At 41.8% G+C, this 21,550-nt stretch overlaps 1 protein-coding gene across 5 annotated transcripts in view; it reads left to right on the top strand.

Annotated features, from left to right (window-relative positions):
- CPLANE1 (ciliogenesis and planar polarity effector 1) overlaps nucleotides 1-21,550 on the top strand; it is a 453,269-nt gene that overhangs the window by 253,950 nt on the left and 177,769 nt on the right. For all 5 annotated transcript variants that reach the window (XM_029578626.1, XM_029578651.1, XM_029578642.1 and 2 more), the window contains exons 28-31: nucleotides 2,363-2,445; nucleotides 10,565-10,647; nucleotides 11,366-11,440; nucleotides 14,551-14,752. In XM_029578626.1, coding sequence (XP_029434486.1) covers nucleotides 2,363-2,445; nucleotides 10,565-10,647; nucleotides 11,366-11,440; nucleotides 14,551-14,752 — 443 coding nt within the window. The remainder of the gene's footprint in view (nucleotides 1-2,362; nucleotides 2,446-10,564; nucleotides 10,648-11,365; nucleotides 11,441-14,550; nucleotides 14,753-21,550) is intronic.

Here is a 21,550-nt window from a genome sequence, read left to right on the forward strand (position 1 = left end):
GAGATAATGTGTTAAGATCCTATTTCAGATTTCAAAAGCTGAAATTTTATGGATATCCGGTACAAATATTTCCAGATATCGCAAAAATTACTCAGCTGAAAAGGAAAAAGTTTCTTGTAATGAGGGAAGAAGCTATTGAACGTTATTTTACGCTTTGGGGTAGATTTTATAATTTAGCGCGAACGCGTACTTTTGTTCGCGCACCAGGCGCGAACAAGAGTACGCGGGATTTCAATAGATACGCGCGTATCCATTAAAATCCGGGATCGGCGCGCGCAAGGCTGCCAATTTTGGCAGCCTGCGCGCACCGAGCCACACAGCCTGCCTCCGTTAGAATGTGAATCTAAATACAAACATAGTTGCTCAGGTTCGTTAAAGACATATTTAGAATCCTTAAAGAATAATATACACCTACAGAGAAAGGGGTAGATTTTCAAAGGGATACGCGCGTACCCCCCGAAACCTACCCCAAACCCCCCCCTGCGCGCGCCGAGCCTATTTTGCATAGGCTCGGCGGCACGCGCAAGCCCCCGGACGAGCGTAAGTCCCGGGGCTTGCATGGAGAGGCGTGCCGATTTCGGAGCGGCCTCGGAGGGAACTTTCTTTCACCCTCCCCTCACCTTCCCCTCCCTTCCCCTACCTAACCCACCTCCCTGGCCCTATCTAAACCCCCCCCACCTTTATCGCCGGATTTACGCCTGCCGGAGGCAGATGTAAATCTGCGCGCGCCAGCGGGCTGCTGGCACGCCATCACCCAACCCGGGGGCTGTTCAGGAGGGTGCGGCCACGCCCCCAGGCCGAAACCACGCCCGCGGCACCGCCCCCGAAACGTTGCGTCACCCGCGCCACGCCCCGAAACGCAGCGTCACCCCCGGCACGCCTCTCCATGCAAGCCCCGGGACTTACGCTCGTCCGGGGGCTTGCGCGTGCCGCCGAGCCTATGCAAAATAGGCTCGGCGCGCGCAGGGGGGGGTTTGGGGTAGGTTTCGGGGGGTACACGCGTATCCCTTTGAAAATCTACCCCTTTCTCTGTAGGTGTATATTATTCTTTAAGGATTCTAAATATGTCTTTAACGAACCTGAGCAACTATGTTTGTATTTAGATTCACATTCTCAATCCTAGGAAAACTCCGTATAGTAGTTGGATTTAGAAAATGTCAGGCATAACTCACAGCACGGTCTAAATTTGTATTAGTCATTTCCTAGAAGTATTGCTCCTGTTTCTTATTGGTCTCCCTCAGATTTCCTAAGATTTATTCAATATGAGTATACACCTAATCATGAAAATTATTATTTTTTTTAATATTCTGCAAGTGGTGTCTCTGTGGAACGAATGCTCCATAGTGATGATGGCTCCCACAAGAGAAGTTGGTCTATCTTGAGTAATAGGCCTACCATTCGGGGGGGCATATGCATGCTTTTTTGGTTCCTGTGAGTCCCCCTTCCCTTTCATAGACTGTTTCATATCTAGATGTTGGCCATTTTTTTCCCTCTCCATTTTCACTGGAACTTCTTGTATGTTACTTTTTATTTTTGTTTATTGCTGGAGTTCTGAAATCTATAATAATCTTAGGTTATGTCATATCTATGGGTGGTGGAGATGGAGGTCTCCTACACAACACTGGGTTATTCACCTGTTGTTGGGTGGGTTTGATAGTTATGCGATGGTAAAAGTGGAAATGGGAGGGCGGATTCTTATAGGGAGGATGGTTATTTTAGGCATGTTAGGGTTTGTTCTCAGTTGGCATTGAGAGGAGTTGTCATAGCTGAACTGTTATGTGGAATCATTATGCATAAGGGAATTGATAGTAGTGGGGTCCTAGGCTGGCGTACCTTGGCTGGCTAGGTTGTTGACTGGACTTTTGGAGATCATTGCTTATTTAGCTAATTTTGGGGATGGTTAGTATAGTTCAGTGTGTTACGTGGAATGTTTCTGGTATTGGATCTGTGATCAAATGTTTTAATATTTTGTAGGCTTTACAGAGCTGTAAAGCACATATGACCATGTTACAAAACGAAACTAGATGAAGCAGAACATCTCAAGTTGAGAAGAGAATGGATTGGCAAGGTTTTCTCTGAATCATTGCTATATTGGTGGGGAAGCTGGTCCTAGAGTAGGATTTGTCTTTTAAAATGTACAGACCTATTAGATCATCCTCTGACTGATGAAAATTGATTATCTCTGCTCTGGAATATAATAAGCTAACTAAGTTTGAGAAGCTCCTTGGGGTATCATGGGGATTATATGTGAATCTCTGAAAGTACTATCATTTGAAAAATAATCATAGGGATATAATTATCCTATAATTCTAATGATTCTTCATGTACCTATGCTTTTTATTTTTGAATCTTTGTTTAACAGAAGATTTAGAAGAGCTACTTGGACCACCTACAGGACCCAGCATTTCTGTCAGTATTAGACCTGTACAACAGTTAAAAGATGAGGTACGTTTATTTATTTGATTTATATTCAGAGTTTCAGATACTTAAGTTAGCAGACACACATATACAGGTCAAATTGTTTCACTTTAATCTTTTTCAATATGGGTGTTTCTTAAAGGCTTCATAATGTAATAAAATATTTGTAAATTTAATTGAGACTGGAGGAGAGAGAAAACAGTGACTATTAGTAACCAATAAAGAGATTAATAGAGTTAAAATAGCATTTGTACTTGGTACAAATTACATTACGTGTCATGTTATTTATGAATGTCACTGCCAGTGGTTGGTGTTCCACCTTCACGGAGCGGAAGGATGGAGGCCTGCCATCTCCAAATTAAATTTAAAAAAAAAAAAAACATGGGTGGGCAAGAGTATATAAAATTAACAGAGAGTTCATAGGCTATAGGTATTACCAATAATTAGGCTTATTCAATATTTGTTGATAGTTAATGTGGCTTTCAATGCATACTTCACTTTCAATGTATATCCAGCATAGCTCTCTGCTTCAACGGCAGGGGAGAAGAAAATCTAATACTTCACTCATATCCAGCATAGCTCTCTGCTTCAACGGCAGGGGAGAAGAAAATCTAATACTTCACTCATATCCAGCATAGCTCTCTGCTTCAACGGCGGGGGAGAAGAAAAACAACCAATAAGGGCTGAATAATATAGTCTGGTTAAACAAATAAGTATGGGTGTAGCTTGCTTGTTGCGGCAGTTACTACCCCTAACTAATCAAGCTTGATATTTCATATTTCACTTGGATGCAGCTCCATCACTGCTCTCTGCATTAATGGTGGGGGTGAAAGGGAAATAGAACCAAGGGTTGCTAAGAGCCAAGAGAAACAGATAAGTATGAAAGGAAAGAAGTGTGAAGCTTGCTGGGCAGACTGGATGGACCGATTGGTCTTCTTCTGCCGTCATTTCTATGTTTCTATGTTTCTATATGTTTCTATGATAATACTCTGAATTCCATATATTATTTCATTGTAAAAGTCGAGTTCTTCTAGGTAAGAGTGTTCATATAGGCTCGATTTAGCCCCTGAATTCAGGGACTCCATTTGATAAATAGCAACCCACATTTAGCTTTTGCTGCATATCTGTTGTAAAAGGATTTATTGTGGCGATGTGTGAGGCTATTTGATATGACGGGAAAAAGAAAAACAGAATCCGCAGGAGATGGAAACACCGTAAGTGCTCTAATAACATCCTCTACTCCCCTCCTTGACTTTCCCACAAAGGGTTGATCACTCACACATTTACATGCTTTTTACTTGCCCTTCCACCCTCTTAGGAGAGAATTTATTTTTTGGGCCTTCCTTTTTCTGCACATCTTGCATTGTCTTCTATCAGAGGAAAAATGTAAACATTGTCTCTTCCTGTAATAGAAAATCCTGGGAGTAGGGCTATGCATTCACTTGTAAGATGAAAGAGTTATCAGGAGAGAAATCATTAAAGAGTCCCATTTCAAGAGCCTCTCTCACTGCTTTTAAAGAAATAGTATTACTTTCTTTGCTGGAAATAATGGCACTTATCTTTTTTAAAGTGCTTTACCAGACACAAGTAGCCTAATAATCTCACTAAATACACATAGCTCTTCAATCATATTCCTCACATTGTCTTTCTCATACATATACTACCAGAACCCCACTGTACACACACAATCATACCATTAATCGTGCTCGCATACAACTATACATATCAAAAAAAGACACAGGAGATCAAAGTTAAGCCAAATATTAATATAAAGGAATACATTAAAAAGTTTATATTTTCCAAGGTTAGTTGAGGGGAGTTGCCTCTTGCAGTACTGATGGGTTCCTGGCTACATTTCTTAAGAAGGCTGATGACGAGGGAGGGAAGCCACTGGCCCCTTTTTTGGTTGCTCCTAGCATAGCACCATGATGAGGTAGCGGAGAGGAATGGGGATAGCTATTGCATTTGATTGTATTTTCATGTATTGTGTGAATATGCTATTTTATTATTTTGTTAGCCACTCTAGATCCTTTTTGGAGAAGTGTGGCATCTAAATACAAAGCGAATGATAAATTGGATGATCTTAAAAACAGATCAAGGCATAGCAACCTATGTTTCAGGGGCATCCCAGAGATAACCTGAGTGCAGTCCATATAATCTGGTTGTTTATAAACATTAGTAAAGGAATTTTGGCTCCTGGATCAAGCCCTAAAGCTGAACAAGTGATCATCATTGACAAGGCACATAGATTCTTGGGGGGATCTCAGAGAAATACTACACTTGATATAATTGCCAGTTTTCATAATTCTCCTGTCAAAGAGAGGATCCTAATACAGGCCAGGAAGATGGGGATCCTGAATTGGGATTTCCATACCATGGAGTTACATAATGATCTGCCCTCGATGACTATTCTGAAGTAGAGTTTGTTGCGAGACATAACTGCTTGTATTATGGAGAAAGTGATGTCAGCTACCTAAGATAGCCGCTTAATCCCGCAGTTCCTCGTGGTTGAAGATTTAAAAAAGTGAACTTGGCTGACATAGTGATTGTGGCAGATAACTCCCTAAGGTATTTGGTGAGCACAAGGATGGCACAGTGGAAAAAGTAGATTGATCTAAAAGAATTATTTTTTACTGGCCTATGGCGCTTCAGAAGGAAGCTGGCCTAGAGGGAGGTGGAGAGCATGCGGCAGATCGAGCCATGGCAAAGCAAGCAGATGAGACCTGGAATGGGCATTGGCGGGGGGGGGGGGCCAACAAGGGTGGATTTTATGGCCTGGTTTAAGGATTTAAAAAATATCGCTGCTGTGAAGTCGGAGATTCAAGTGGCGGAGGAGAGAGCTGCGCCTTAAAGTCAGTGATCTTGGGCAGAGAGTGCTGGACTTGGAGCAAAGGGTAGAGGAGCATGCTGAGGAAATGGTGCAGCAAAGAAAAGAGTTGCAGCAGCTGAAAAAGGGAAATGGAGAGCTGACTGATAAAATGGAAGATCTAGAAAACAGATCCTGTTAAAGAAATATTAACATCATAGGGGGTGCCTGAAGAGGAGGAGTTTTCTGATTGTGCCTAAATTGTAAAGGACATATGTGAGTTTATATTAAAACATGACTCCCCAGGGATAGAGCTTCCAGAAATTGTGGTGGATCGGGCACACCAGGCGCTGGGAAGAGCAAGCCACAATAAGCTAAGTGGTATTATAGCATGCTTTCATTATTTTGCTGCTGAAGAGAAAATAATGCAGAAAGCTTAGAGGTATGGGATCGATTCGCTGGAAAGTACAATTCCTACAACTCTTCAATGATGAATCGGCAATCACACTAAAGTGCTGTAAATGGATGAAATCAAAATATACAATATAAAAGGCTATACCCATTTGGAAAATTCTTCACCACCAGTGGGAAAACTTCATAAGCCAGCTCGCTGGAAGAGGCAGTGAAAATATTACAAAAAGCAGGTGTTACAATCAAGGAACAAAAAGAAGATAGGGAATATGCAACCAGGTGTGAAACAAGATGGTGATAGAGAGATGGCAAAGGCGGGAAAAGACTGCAGAGAAATTCTGAAAGTGATCTACCTATCCGAAATCCTGAAACATGACTTGAGTGTTTTATTGGTTCTGCAGAACCAGGAGAATTCCTAGAGCTTTGGTATTATGTTCACTGGGAGCTATGATGGTATGATAGCTTAATCCTGTACGGTATGCTCATGATAAAAGTGATTTCTCAGGGGAGAGGGACACTTTGGGAGATGTCATTTCTCGGGGGTTAGCACACACTTGTATATTGGAGAAGCTGGATGGGATAGGGTGGGGGGAGGAGGGTTAAAGGTTATGGGGTAAGCGACATCTATGAATGCTATGGGGGCTGGCAGGGTTACTGATAGGAGGCTGGTGGCAATACTGTTTAATGGCTGATATTAAGTTTGTTTCCCTAAATGTTAAGGGTTTGAACTCTCTGAGAAAGAGACAACTTCAGATTGAGGAGGCACAAACTAGGCAGGCTTTGATTTTTTTTTTTTTGTTTTTTTTTAAATACAAGAAACTCATTTTAAGCGAAGATGAGCATTTACTTTAAAAGTAAACATTTTCCTCATGTTTTCGTTGCATCTAATGCCCTGCACCAAAAACATGGGGGAGTGGGTTACAGAAACATTCAGAGGTATTCATTGTTAAACTGACATCATTAAAGAGCAGTTGATTTGTACAATGCATCTAGCAGAGACTACAAATCAACTGCTCTTGTTAGAATTTTCATTGCTTATAAGGTCTAAACTTCTTTATTGATGTCAATTTTACAATGAATACCTCTGAATGTTTCTGTAACACCACCCCCCAACCCCAAACCATCTCCCGAAAACTCACCCCGAATCAAAGTGTCAGGCTGAGCTCTATAAAGAGTCGCTCTCTCTCCCCCCCCCCCAAGCAAAATATGCATGTAAAGGCTGCAGACATATGCGCATGAAGAGTATTTTAAAACCTACACATATACTTTATAAAATAGCACGTATCTTTGCGCATGGCAAGATACTTGTATTTATGGGTGCATGCTCGACCCTTTTAAAATCTACCCGAATGGGTGGGGAAGGTCTTTTCTGCCTCTTCCACTAAATGGATAGCGGTAGTAGCCATACTTTTTCACAAGTCTCTCTCAGTTAATGCACAACATTCCATTGCAGATCCGGATGGTAGATACTTATTTCTGGTAATGGAAATTTTTGGTAAGCAGATACTCCTAGGCATTATTTATGCTCCAAATATATATTCACTGTCCTTTTTTTAATAAGTTACTAAAAATTCTTTTATTGCACTCTCATTTACCAGCTTTGATTGGAGGAGACTAACATAGTTTTTGATAGCACAATAGACAGGAAACTAGCCCAACCTACCTCATGATCTGATGAAAATCATGGCCTTCCCTATCCATGCAATCACCTTGATTTAATAGACATTTGGAGAGCACTTCATCCTTTGAAAAAGGATTTTGCACATGGTTTGAAATCAAGTTTGGATTACTTACTGGTAAGAAAGGATTATTTCTCGAGGGTGGTGGGTTCAGAGATAGGCCCACTTGAGATTTCTGATCATATCCCAGTATGGTTAAATATTGAAGGTATCTCCCTCTTGCCAATAAATCAGAGATGTAGATTTTCCTCACACCTTTATCATGACAGTAAATTTCATGCATATCTGCAGGACAAGTGGAAAGAACATGCCCATTTTTTACCATAAGCTTTTTATTAAATTGGCCTGCAAGACATATCCCACCAGTCTGTGTGAAAGACCAAGGTTCTCGGGCAGGGAGGTGGTTTTCAGGAATTCCACAACGTCGCTGGATCCCCTCAGATATACTCCCCAAGTAGTCGGTGCTATCAACTGCCACAGCAGGTTGAATGCATCCTGGTCCCAATGGTGCAAAGGTGTGCGGGGATCGGTGTTGCTTGCTCCTCTGCATCCAGAGCAAATCTCCGGAAGTCTTCCCGCTTAGAACGAGAAAGACACTCAACAATTTCATGGCAAAGTCTAGGGATGTGTCTTGCCTGCACAAACACGTTTAACTGCAAGCAATTTAAAACCATCAGCCACAGGAGTTCCACAACGGGAGTACACCTAGCGGACTGCCGATTTGATTACATGTACGACCGCTTAGTTTTCACACCAAAATATCATCTTTCTGTTCACTAGCCGCCCTTGCCAAAGGTGGAGCGCTACCATGATTGGGAAGAGTTCCATGAAGGTGATACTAGCCATGATCTCTAAGTCCACCCAATTGGAAGGCCAAGTCTCAGCACACAAGCTCCCTTGAAAGTAAAGGCCAAAGCCAGTGCCTCCAGAGGAGTCTGAGAATAGCTGTAAGTCAAAACTGGATACGGGTGGGAGTAGCACATTACTGTGCCATTGAATTGGATCAGTAATTTCTCCCATACTGCTAAATCCTCATGCAAGGCGCAGGTATCTCGCAAGCGGTGGTACTTCTTCGTTACTGTAAAGGAGGTGTTAAGAACATAAGAAATTGCCATGCTGGGTCAGACCAAGGGTCCTTCAAGCCCATCATCCTGTTTCTAACAGAGGCCAAACCAGGCCACAAGAACCTGGCAAGTACCCAAACACCAAGAAGATCCCATGGTACTGATGCCAGTAATAGCAGAGGCCATTCCCTACGTCAACTTGATTAATAGCAGTGAATGGACTTCTCCAAGAACTTATCCAAACCATTTTTAAACCCAGCTACACTAACTGCACTAACCACATCTTGACAACAAATTCCAGAGCTTAATTGTGCGTTGAGTGAAAAAGAATTTTCTCCGATTAGTCAAATGTGCTACTTGCTAACTTCATGGAGTGCCCCCTAGTCCTTCTATTCACATATACTTGTTCAAGACCTCTCATGATTTTAAAGACCTCTACCATATCCCCCTTCAACCGCCTCTTCTCCAAGCTGAACAGCCCTAGCCTCTTCAGCCTTTCCTCATAGGGGAGCTGTTCCATCCTCTCTATCATTTTGGTTGCCCTTCTCTGTACCTTCTCCATCGCAACTATATCTTTTTTGAGATGTGGCGACCAGAATTATACACACTATTCAAGGTGCGGTCTCACCATGGAGTGATACAGAGGCATTATGACATTTTCCCTTTTATTAACCATTCCCTTCCTAATAATTCCTAACATTCTGTTTGCTTTTTTGACTGCTGCAGCACACTGAGCCGACAATTTTAAAGTATTATCCACTATAATGCCTAGATCTTTTTCCTGGGTGGTAGTTCCTAATATAGAACCTAACATCATATAATTACAACAAGGGTTATTTCCCTATATGCAACACCTTGCACTTGTCCACATTAAATTTCATCTGCCATTTGGATGCCCAATCTTCCAGTCTCGCAAGGTCCTCCTGTAATGTATCACAATCCGCTTGTGATTTAATTACTCTGAATAAGTTTGTATCCTCCGCAAATTTGATAACCTAGGAATGCCCGCCCCATTGGGGTGACCCGGAAGGCGAAGGCCAGGCTCCCTATTAGGGATTGCATGGTGGCCAAGGTCACCTTGTGGGCCAGACGAGCGCCTTGCATCAATTTGAACAGCTTCTGTGTTTTGTCAGCTGGGAGCCTGGACATCATTTGAATGATATCGAGCTTGATGCCAAGGAAGTAAGCACCTCAGCTGGCAGTTTCACTTGTCTGCTGCCAGCAGAACACCAAAATCTTTGGCCACCTGTTTCCCTCGGTGCTCAGTTTGGTCTATCTTTGGCACCGAGGAAGACTATGCTAATGCCCTGGATGTTGGTGACAGATGGTCACTGCTGCCTTGCTGCTCCTGGCAAGATTTGTCAATGGATTTTGTCTATGTTCCTGCCGGTGACAACTGGGTGGATGTTGATGGAGTTAGCTTTATCTTGAAAAAGGGACTCCATCTTGTCCAGGCAGGCACACCTGCCCTTCGGGGTCATTTGAGCACAGCTAGGGCATCGACGAACATCATGTGATGAGCCGAGGCACAACACAGACATCATGCGGGTCAGAAATTGACATGGTATGCGGACACTTCAGGCATTTTCTAAAGCCCGTCGCCATGATGGAAAAAAGGGACTGCGAAAACGGTCAGTGGCCTGCAGGAACTGAGGACAGGGTAGCAGGAACTGACCGAAGACAGTGGAAATTACTCACGAGCAACGAGAAAACAATGTCGTGATGGGAGACCCCTATGAGGGAACCTTTTGTGAAGAAAACTTCAAGTTTTTCCGTGAGGAAAAGTAGTGAGAAAATTCTCACAGAGCTTCTAACCGCGAGGCAAACTGCAGCGTGGAAAAAAAGAGACTGAAGGGAGACCCCTGTGGCTACAGGGAGATTATGACAGAAAAGTTTTCCGTGATAGGGCTCTGTCTGCTGACGTCACCCACATGTGAGGACTACATCCTGCTGTCCTGGGAGAATACCTGTTACAGGTAAGCAACTCTGCTTTATGCGTCTCTACAGGAAGTGCATGGAAAGTTTATATTGCCAAGACAAAAAAGTGTCAGTAGTTCTGATTTGACACAGGAGATCTGGATTTGGCACTGATACAGAATCTCTTGCTTTCAGAGGTAGAACAGAACATTTGAAGTCATTGATAAAGAGATAAAAATGAGGGTAGAATTTTTTTTTTTTTATTGCAGAACATCGCAAATCTACTTGTGGAATGCCTTCAGGATGCATCTGTGAATGAAAGAGCAAAGGAAAAAAGTGTTGTACAGGAGGAGTAAGTAAAACAGATTACACTATTTTCTAATATATGTTTATTTCAGAAATATCTTTAAAACACTTTGCATGGATTTGCATGTAAAACTCATCTTTTCCTGTCTGTCCCGGTAAGAAATGCTATTTATTTCAAATACAGACTAAAATATTTTGTTAGTAGCAGGTAGAAGCTGGGCCAGGTTTTGTTAGATTTAGATGAGCTTATTTTTTTTTATTATTGTTTTGCTAATTCAGTATGCTTTGAATACATGACCTGAAACTCTCTTAAAAAATTTTTTTTTAATAAAAAATACTAAAAGCATCTGATGGAAAATGCAAAGGGAAACTCCAAGCCAGGTTATAAACCAGCCATGCTGACTGGTATTGTATTGTTGCTTTAAGAAATCCTCTTGCAGGATTACGCACACACGTGTACACACGCACTCACCATAAATCAGTTGTATACCAACTACAGTCTTTTCTTTGAGGCTGTGACAAGTTGCTATGGAGAATAAACATAAACAGTCAACACTTGAAAACTCAGCTGCAGTTTTCTTTGCAGAGCAAAGTCGTACCACTTAGTATGACTTTCCAGTCTAATAAATCATGTGTCTTATCCACCTTCTTTCTGTTTTTTGATAAATATAAATACTACTTGCAAACCTCCTTGTTATATTTAAGATCTAATGTACAGTTACTGCTTCTCCATGTATTAAACCGCTCTTAACCTGTTCCTGCAGTGTTTCAGTTAGTGCTAGCAGTGAACCTGGCAGTCCTCTTTCATTCTGCATAGATATGGCTGCAGCAACCTGTGGGTAAGAAATTGTGATACTTTTATTTAATAGCTTATTTTCATTACATTTATAGTGTTATCAGGGCTACAAATAGATACAGTTTAAACCCCTTTGTTGTTTAGACAGAAATTGACATTGCAAATTAAAAAATGAAACCAATATATGAACAATTCTAGTATATAATTTTTGCTAATTGCTTCTAAGTAGATGATATGATTAATATTTTTCCATGTTACTGGCAGAGGTTTTCATCCAATGTTGGACTATTAAATGGCTTCCTTGAGCGAGACAAAATCCTGTTAAGTTTAACATGTAAAAAAAATTCTAATTCCTATAGTTGGAAGCCAATTAACGATGAACATAAAGGGCCAGATTTTCAAAGGGGTACGCGCATAAGATACACGCGTACCCCCCGAAAACCTGGCCCAAGCTCCCCCTGCGCGCGCCGAGCCTTGGACGCGTGCAAGTCCCGGGGCTTTCCGGGGGGGGGGGGGGGGCGCGTGTCGGGGGCGTGCCGCGGCCGGCGCGTCATCGGGGGCGTTCCGGGGGCGTGGGAGCAGCCTTGGAGGGAACAGAGGCAGGCTGCGTGGCTCGGCGCGCGCAGGCTGCCAATTTTGGGCAGCCTTGCGTGTGCCGACCCCGGATTTTAATGGATACGCGCGGCTACGCGCGTATCTATTGAAATCCCGCGTACTCTTGTTCACGCCTTGTGCGCGAACAAAAGTACGCCTGTGCGCAAATTTATAAAATCTACCCCAAAGTACTCAGAACAAAATAAAGTTGAAAACATGGAAAAGAGACCAGGGGCTTGTGGTGTTTTCTTCTCAGGTCATGAAATATGTAGTTGGCAAAAAAATATGGATGTGGAAATATTTCACTTTTCCAAAAGTGCAAAAAACTCCTAGATGTTTACACATTGCAGTTTGCATTGTAGGTCTTATAGTTCTTGCTCAGTTAGAAAGGAATTGCCCCTCTGTATTTTACGACCTATCTGGAATTATATAGATTTCCTGTTTCTTGTTAATTCTCTAGCTTTGGTCTCATTACTCTAGACATTTTGAATAGAATATTTAGAAAGCAAATATTTTAATTTATTATTAAAAATGTTCTGCCTTATTTATAGGGCTTCTGTTTTTAGGATTTAACCAACAAAGTCTAATAAAACACCACCAATGCAAAAACAACAAAAAAAAAGTGTTTATTGGATAAACTTCAGAAAAACACCATGTCCCCTAGTATTCTTATCCCTGAAGAACGTAAGATATGCCATACTGGGTCAGACCAACAGTGGCCAATCAAAGTCACAAGAACCTTGCAATACCCCAGTTAAACAAAAAGAGGAATAAAATGAATTCCAAATTAAGTACAGTTTCCACTTTAATTTGAAACAGTTTCAAAGAATCTTTACCAATAATTCCCCTCCATGTCTATCGATTTGAAGCTGAGATAACAGTATAGGAAAACAGAGCAAGCTGGTTTAGCGAAACAGATTGCAAAAACCAAGTTTCTGTTACACATAGTAAATCAGGACTCCTTTATCAAATCTATGAGTAAAGGATGCTTCCTCCGTATAGCTTGTCCATGTATAAGTAAAGTGGAAAGAGACTTACTGATCTTGCCGGGTACACAGCACTTCTGCAGTCAGAAAGAGGTCCTGCCAGCCCTGGGTCATAAGAGCCTCCAGAGGCCAAATTCTCATACTGACTGCAGCCCACATTTACAGGTAACCAAAAAACATAAAGATGAACATAGCTGATAACATCAAGTACATAAGGAGCATGCTCCTTAGTAGCGCTCCCTGTGTGACGCCTCCAACATCAGCTTTAGTGCAGCATTGTTTATGTGTACTTGGGATTATTTTTTCCTATGTGCATCGCTTTGCACTTGTCCGCATTAAATTTCATCTGTCATTCAGATGCCCTGTCTCCTTGTCTTGTTAAGGTCCTTCTGCAGTTTCTCACAATTTGCTGCTTTTTTAACATCTCCGAATAATTTCATGTCATCTGCAAATTTGATCACCACACTCATTGTTCCCTTTCCCATGTCATTTATAAATGTGGTAAATCACCCAGGTCCCAATACAGATCCCTGAAGCAATCCACTAATTACCTTTTTCCATTTGGAAAAATGACCATTTAGTCTTACTCTTTGTTTTTTGTCTTTTAACCAGTTACCAGTCCACAAGAGGACACTGCCTCCTATCCCATTACTTTTTAATTTTCTGAAGAGTCTCTCATGGGTGACTTTGTCCAATGCCTTATGAAAATCCAAATATCAGCTGGTTCACGTTTATCTACATGTTTATTTACATCTTCAAAAAATCTAATACATTTGCAAGGCAAAACTTCCCTTTGCTAAAACCATGTTGATTTTTCCTCCCTCAGTAAGACATGTCTGTCTATATGGCCAGTAATTTTATTTTTAGGATTAGCTTCTATTATTTTGCAAAACACCAATGTCGAGCTCATCAGTCTATAGTTTCCTGGATCCTCACTGGAACTGGTGTTATACTGACCACCCTCCAGTTTTTGTACTGACTTGTCCTTAGTTCTACAAGTTTTAGTAGCTGATCAGCCCTCATTCTCATTCTCCTCTTGCCAACTCTGCTGCACAGCTGTTCCAGTGCAAGCATTGGAGCTTGGGGGTAAAAGCACAGAATGAGCAAGAGTGAGAGTGGTAGTAGGGACAGAGGTGGGGTGAAAGTTGAGAGCAGGCTAATGCAGGGAGAGTGAGTGGTAAAGTTGGGGTCATATGGGGAAGAGCGCTGGGTCTGGGGTTGTTTGGTGAAAGAAGACTGGAGCTTTTGGAGGGGTGACAAGGGGATTTGATGTGTTGGTAGCTGGGGGAATGTTGGGTTTCTTTTATGGTTAGACATTGGTATCATGGAAACGTATGTATTTTCAACCAGAACAAAATACTCAGCAATAGTACCTGTGCCACAAAAGTATAAAAAAACCCCACTGATTTATATACTCTCAAAGAACCCCTAATGAGCTGGAAAATAAATACCTAAATTTACAGTTTATAAATCCCTAAAAATAGAAGCTGTATCTGTATCACAGGATGCTTGTGTTTTTCTCTTCTTCTCACATTACTTTAAATTATGAATGTGTTTGTTATACCTTGTTAAGTAATGTAGATGCTGCTCTGACAAAGTTAAATGGTAATCGTCCTTCTGTGGCTCAGCAATCAAACTCAAACTTGGTGAATATTTCTTCAAAAGTTCCTATTCTTGTCAAAGAAGAGATCCAAGAAAGAGAGACAACACAGCCACTGAATACATCAGAAGTTGTCAGACAGATGCTCCAAGATGAAATGTTTAGGCTGGTTCAGGTAAGCAAATTTCAGATCATTATTCAGGACATACCCTTTAACTCTACAGTAATAAAACAATTTTATGACAAAGTGACAGAGTTATGAAATCAAAGATAGTATGATTGTTGTTTTCATTACAGTAAAATCAACATTCCTTTTTTTTCTTGGTTTCAGACCAGCTCTAGCCATTGTGTTTTGGGTTCTTTTTTTTACATTTTTTTTCTTTTTTGTAAAACTGCTGAATTCTAGAGAGCTCAACTTTCTCTTGTAAGTAGTGGATATGTGTTCTCTGAAGGCAAGAAGTTCACGATAGGCATGCATATGGGTGATGATACCCAACAATGCTGACACAGAATATGTTTTCACAGATTTCTAGGAAAAATTTTAGGATCCTTATGTGTTCCATACTATAGACAATATAGGTTGGTATAGTCAAAAGGATCTCACTCACACATATGCTGACAGGAATGTCAAATAATCAGTCAAAATGACCATTATATAAAAGTGCTAACTGTGAATATATTATGGGCCTGATTTTAAAAAGCATTTGCATGCTTAAAATTGAGTTTTACAAATGTAAATGAGCTTTACCTGTGTAACAGGGCTTTTGAAAATTGCTACATTATATTCCATTGAATTATCCATAAGATATTCATGTGTAAGTGCACTTTACGCACATAAATGGCTTTTGAAAATTGCTACAATAGTATGTTACATTTACACATGTAACTCCTTTTAAAATTACCTCCTAAATGTCCTATGTCATTTCTTGTGCATGAAATTCTAATCATAGGTCAAAAAATGTCAATTTTTTTTTTTTTTGTAAATGCAAATGAAAAGCAGCAAAAAACTTCTCTCTTATAGCTGTCTTTACATATCCTGTCTTCTTGGTGTTCAGGTAAAACAACCCAGACAATATAAGTTGGCCAGAACTAACTTGGGCTTTTGTGTGTATGTTCCGATTTTGTAGAATTTGCTTCCAAAGGCTGGAAAATAATGTTTATAGCTTAGTCGCCTTTTGAAAGCTTTCTTTTTTCAGAAGGTAATTAATTGACTCCCCATTTATGGATGGCTATATGAGTATTAAGATGTGACAGTTGAGATGGTTTTGATACTACTATTTGTGGGCCATTTCAATTCACTACTATTATTACTCTTTCTATAACACTACTCCACATATGCAGCGCTGTATGAAAATACATAAGAGACAGTTCCTTCTCTGTGGAGCTTATAATAAAAATGAAGGGCATTGCATTTATTTAAAAAATGGTTAAATTCAATAAGGCTGTAAGTGGGATAATCAAAGGTTAAGATTTAAAAGTTGCCTGAAAAGAAATTTTAAAACTGGATTTGAATAAGGCAAGAGAAGGGAGCATGATGCACCAACTCAAGAAGACTATTCCAAGCATGTGATGCAGCCAGGTAGAAAGTATGGAGTCAGAAGTTGGTGGTGGAAAAAGTTATAGATAAGAATTACTTGCCTGATGAGCAGAGTTCACAAGGAGGGATGTAGGGAGAGATAAGAGGTAGGAACTGCGGAGTGAAGGCTGGAAGTCCGAGGAGCTGGAACCATATGCGGGAATGTAGTGACTTGAAAAGAGTATTTATTTATTTATTTTTAGTTTTTATATACCGATGTTCCTGTATAATATACATATCACACCGGTTTACAAGGAAATAAAACTGGCGCCTCGGTGGGCAGTTTACATCGAAACATGATAACAGATAACATAAAGGGGCAGGGGAACTAGGAGGAGGTTACAGTGATTAAACATATCTAGTTACATAGCGATCACGAAATGAACAGTAACTATTTACAGGAGGTAATAGTCGGTCTGGGTCTATGCAGATATTTTGTTATTCTGGTTCTTAGCTCTCCGGGAAAGCTTGTGCGAAAAACCAAGTCTTTAGCTTCTTTTTGAATGTTATGTGGCAGGGTTCGAGGCGCAGGTCTGGAGGGAGCGAGTTCCAGAGAGTGGGGCCGGCTGTGGATAGTGCGCGTTTCCTCAGGGAAGTTTTCGCCGGCTGGGTGAGTAGCATATTTCTGTACGCACTTCTAGTCGGTCTCTTAGAGGTGTGTGGCTGAAGTTGATAAGTTAAATTGAGAGGAGAGATGTTATGTAGGGCCTTATGTATCATCATAATGGTTTTAAATTGAATTCTGTATTTGATTGGTAGCCAATGTAGGTGCTGGAGTATTGGGGTGATATGATCCCTTTTTTTGGTGTTTGTAAGAATTCTGGCTGTAGCGTTCATGACCATCTGAAGTGGTTTGGTGGTGCTACCGGGTAGTCCGAGAAGGAGTGAGTTGCAGTAGTCCAATTTCGGTAGTATGATGGCTTGTAGAACCAGGCGGAAGTCTCTGTAGAGTAGTAGTGGTTTTAATTTTTTTAATACTTGCAGTTTAAAGAAGCACTCTTTTGTAGTGTTTATGAACTTGTTGAGGCTGAGTTTGTTATCTAGGAGTACACCAAGGTCTCTTACTTGTGGCAAAGAGATGTCTTTGGAGTTGATAGGAGATTGGCTAGAAGTAGAATTGTTAAGTGGGACGTAATTTTCAGGAGCGATAAGGAGGATTTCAGTTTTGTTTGTGTTTAGCACCAGGTTGAGGCTGTCATGTAGTTTATTTATTGATGATAAGCAGTTATTCCAATATGACATAGTTTTGTGTAGAGATTCTGTTATGGGGATGAGTATTTGTATGTCATCCGCGTATAGGAAGTGAGTTAGTTTGAGATTGGTAAGAAGGTGACAGAGAGGCAGCAGGTAGATATTAAAAAGAGTGGGTGAGAGGGATGATCCTTGTGGTACGCCCATCTTGGATGCAATGGGGTGAGACTCTTTGTTGTTTATTTTGACCTTATAAAACCTGTTTTCAAGAAACGATTTGAACCAGTTAAACGCTGTTCCTGTTATGTCAATGTCGACTAGACGCTGTAAAAGACACGAGTGGTTCACGGTGTCGAATGCTGAGGAGAGATCCAGAAGTGTGAGGAGGCAAGGTTGGCCTTTTTCCAGATTAAGGAGAATGGTGTCTGATAGTGAGGCTAATAGCGATTCGGTGTTCTGGGTCTTAAGGAAACCGAATTGGTTTGTGGTAAGGATGTTGTTTTCGTCTAGGAATTCTGAAAGTTGTCTATTTACAATTTTCTCCATAACTGGGTGCAGTGATTTTCACGAAAGATAAGCTGTGCAGCTGAATTTTGGATCGATTGTAGTGAAGAGAGGTTGGAGACCTGTCAGAAACAAGTTGCAGTCATCTAAGCAGGAGATGAGTAGAAAGTAACTAAGGGTTCTGGTAGTGTGGTCAAAAAGGAAGAGATGAATCATGGTGTTATAAAGAAAGAAACAACACATTTTAGCAGTGTTTTGGATATGTCTAGAGAAGTAGAGGATTTGAAAATGAGCCCAAGCTTATGGGCTGAGGGAACTGGGAGGATGATCATGTTATTCACAGAAATAGAGAAAGTAGGAAGAGGGGAAGTGGGTTTAGGGGGAAAGATAATGAATTCTGTCTTTGCCAGGTTGAGTTTAAGGTGGCAGTGGCCTATCCAAGCAGAAATGTCAGGCAAGCAGGCTGAGATTTGGAACTATTTCTGATGAAATTTCTTGTAAAGAGAGGTAAATCTGGGAATCATCAGCATAAAGATGGTAGAGAACCTTGGAAGGAGAGTGGAGCACCAAGGGAATTAGTATACAGAAAGAAGAAAATAGGGCCCAAGAAAGAGCCCTGAGGCACACCAGTTGATAGTGGTATGTCTGTAGAGTACAATCTACCAGAGGAAACACTAAAAATGAAACTGGAGAAGTAAGAAGAGGACCAAGATAGGACGGAGTCCAGAAATTCAAGTGAGGACAGAGTATCGAGGACTAGGTACTGACAGTGTCAAAAGCAGCAGATAGGTCAAGGAGGTGTGGAGGGCTCTTGTGCATCTACGGGCCACTCTGAGATTTCCCCCAGATTGAGGGTAAGACAAGAACCACATTAAGGAGTTATGGTAAAGCTTTATTTGCTGCAACAGCGTAGATACATGTACATGTGGAGACAGCACAAGTTTGTCTGAATCGTGATACATGGAGATCACATGGTTATTGTGACTTTTCTAGATGTAGGTGCCTAAACTTAGAAGTGCTGACCCCATGACCCAAGGTCAGCCCTAAGTTCTGAAAAAAGCAAAAACCACACAGGGGGCCCCTAAGAGCTAGAATTTTGCCTACTGTGCAGGTGCGAGACCGACTTCTAGCCCATATCAGCCCACAGATTTTGTCATAAGCAAGAATGGGAAGGTCTTATAACCACAGACCCAGGTTCTCTTCTACGAGATCCTGGGGAAGGACCACCTATCTCTCGCCCCAGGAAGGCAGAGTCATTTTCAGAGCTCTCTTTTTATCACAGTTCTGACCTTCTGTGTTCTTAGAGAAGCCAGGGACATTCTAGTATGACACTGAACTAAAAATATTTTATCTCTTATCCTTTGTCAGTAACTGTGTTTCTGCCTAAGAGACAGTGACCAACATAAAGCCTATTTGTCAAATATTTTTATTGTAACCTGTTTCTGAGTTAACCCTTGACTAGCTTGATGGCTGCAGTGAACAATTAAGGCCGGATTTTAAAAGACCCACGCGTGCAAACATTGGGCCTTACACGCATGGCTGGGCCTTGCGCATGCTGTGCGCATTTTCAAAAGGGCCCAGCCACACACACAAGTACCGGGCCCTGAAAAAGGGGCGGGCCGGGGGCGTGGTCTGGGTAGGGCGAGGCCAGCTGGTACAGCGGCCATTAGCCACTGTTCCAGGGAAGCGCACGCCGGCAGTTAGCCGGCGTGCAAAACTACTTCTGCTCCAGGGGAGCAATAATAAAACAAAAAAAAATGTAAGTTGCTGGGAACAATTTAGGGGATGGGGAAGAGGGAGGGAGTTTAGGTAGGGGGGGTGGGGAAGTTCCCTCCCAGTCCGCTCCTTAATTAGAACTAGGGGAGGCTCGATTGCGTCACCGTGCAGGGTTATCAAAAACTCTGCCCCCCCCACGCATGCCGCCCATACATGCGCATGTTATAAAATTGGCACGTGAGCTCCTTTTAAAATCTATCCATTACTGTTAGAGCAAAATGTCTTTATGCTTTGATAACCCCAATTTCCTATATGACCTATTTTATAGTTTACTAGATTTAACCCTTAGGAGTGCACAGCATTGTATTGCTAGGTCTGAAGGATTATACTGTCAGAATCAAACTGGCTTCTGATTCTATTCCACAGAGCATAAGACTTGAGAAAAGGCCTTTGGTTTTAGCCTTACAAAGATCATTGGAGTCTTTGGCAAGTGCTGTTTCTGTGGAATTTAAAGGGTGAAAACCAGACTGGAATGGATCAAGAATGACTTGAGAAGGAAGAAAGTCGACAGCAAGAGTGACAGCATGTTCAAGTAGTTTGGAAGTAAAAGGGAAGGAAGTAGGTGTTGCGATAGTTAGCAGAGCAGGTAGGGTCCAGTGAGAGTTTTTTGAGGAATGTTTGAAGGCAGTGGGAACATTTTCAATACGATATGAGAGATGGAAGGGAAGATTGCAGGAGTGTCATTTTATCAGCCACTATCCTCCCTATGCAAGAAAAAGCGTGATGAGACAGTATTCTAGATCTTTCACTGTTTTATCCGTCAGAGGAATATAATTAACCTTAAACAAATCTCTCCAGTCTTGTCCAGTACACACCCCTAAGAATCAAATTTTCTCCTTTGCCCATTGGAAGGAAAAAGCTATCGTCAACCATTTCACTGGGTTTGCTGGTACATTCAATATTTATGGCTTTCCCATGTTGACTTTAAAGCCAGAGATGTTACTAAATGCTTCCAATTTTCTTATTAATACTGGCAATGTGAAAAATGGTTTTGTCACTGTAAACAAAATTCTCAGTGAAGAGGGAGATTTTGTATGAATCCTGACCATCAGTTATCCCACTGATATCGCCATGAATGGCTCCATAACCATTGCAAACAAAAGAGGAGAAAGGGAGCACTCCTGCTGCATGCCTCATCCTAAATGAAATGCTTTTAATATCTCCTATTCTACTTTATGCTAGCCATTAGGCCTTCACTTTTATCCCAAACTAGTTTATCTTAGAAGGGATGTCACAGCTCATAAAGCCAGAGCCATGGCTGTGTTAGGAGCCCACCGGAGATCAAGCTCTATGGTAAAGATTTGTAAAACTGTGACCTACATGTTGTGTGTGCCAGCTGCGGCTGCCTACTCCAGCGTTTGGCTCCACTTCCCTCGTGGCTGTAGGCCGCTATCTCCGTCTTCAGGCCATTCCCGGCGCTTTTGTTTCTACGATGGACTCCTGTGCTCCACAGCAGGCCTCTCCACGTGGTCCGCAGAGAGACGCTGCCATCCCGCACCACGCCCCTCCCTAGGCGTGTGCACACATCTCAGTTCCTTTTGAAGGGCCCGCGGCGGGAAGTTGGCTGCGTCCCTGGATGATGACGTCACTGAAGCTCTGGTATATAAGATCGGGCTCAGCTCCTGTTAGTCGCCTTTGCAACAGGTCGCCACGCTGGATGTGTACTCCGTTGCCTCCTGGTGATTCCCTTGTGTTCCTGGTTCCTGTTCCCTTCGAGTTTCTGTTCCTGGTTTTGTCTTCTCCATTCCTGAGATTCGTGCCATCCAGCTTATCCCTACTGACTGATCTCCTGGACCCGACCACTGCTTTGCCTGACTTCGCTACTGATCGTCTCCTGGACCCGACCACTGCTTTGCCTGACTACGCTACTGATCGTCTCCTGGACCCAACCACTGTTTTGCCTGATTACGCTACTGATTGTCTCCT

Source organism: Rhinatrema bivittatum, chromosome 1, assembly GCF_901001135.1.
Source record: "Rhinatrema bivittatum chromosome 1, aRhiBiv1.1, whole genome shotgun sequence".
NCBI classification, from domain to species: domain Eukaryota; kingdom Metazoa; phylum Chordata; class Amphibia; order Gymnophiona; family Rhinatrematidae; genus Rhinatrema; species Rhinatrema bivittatum.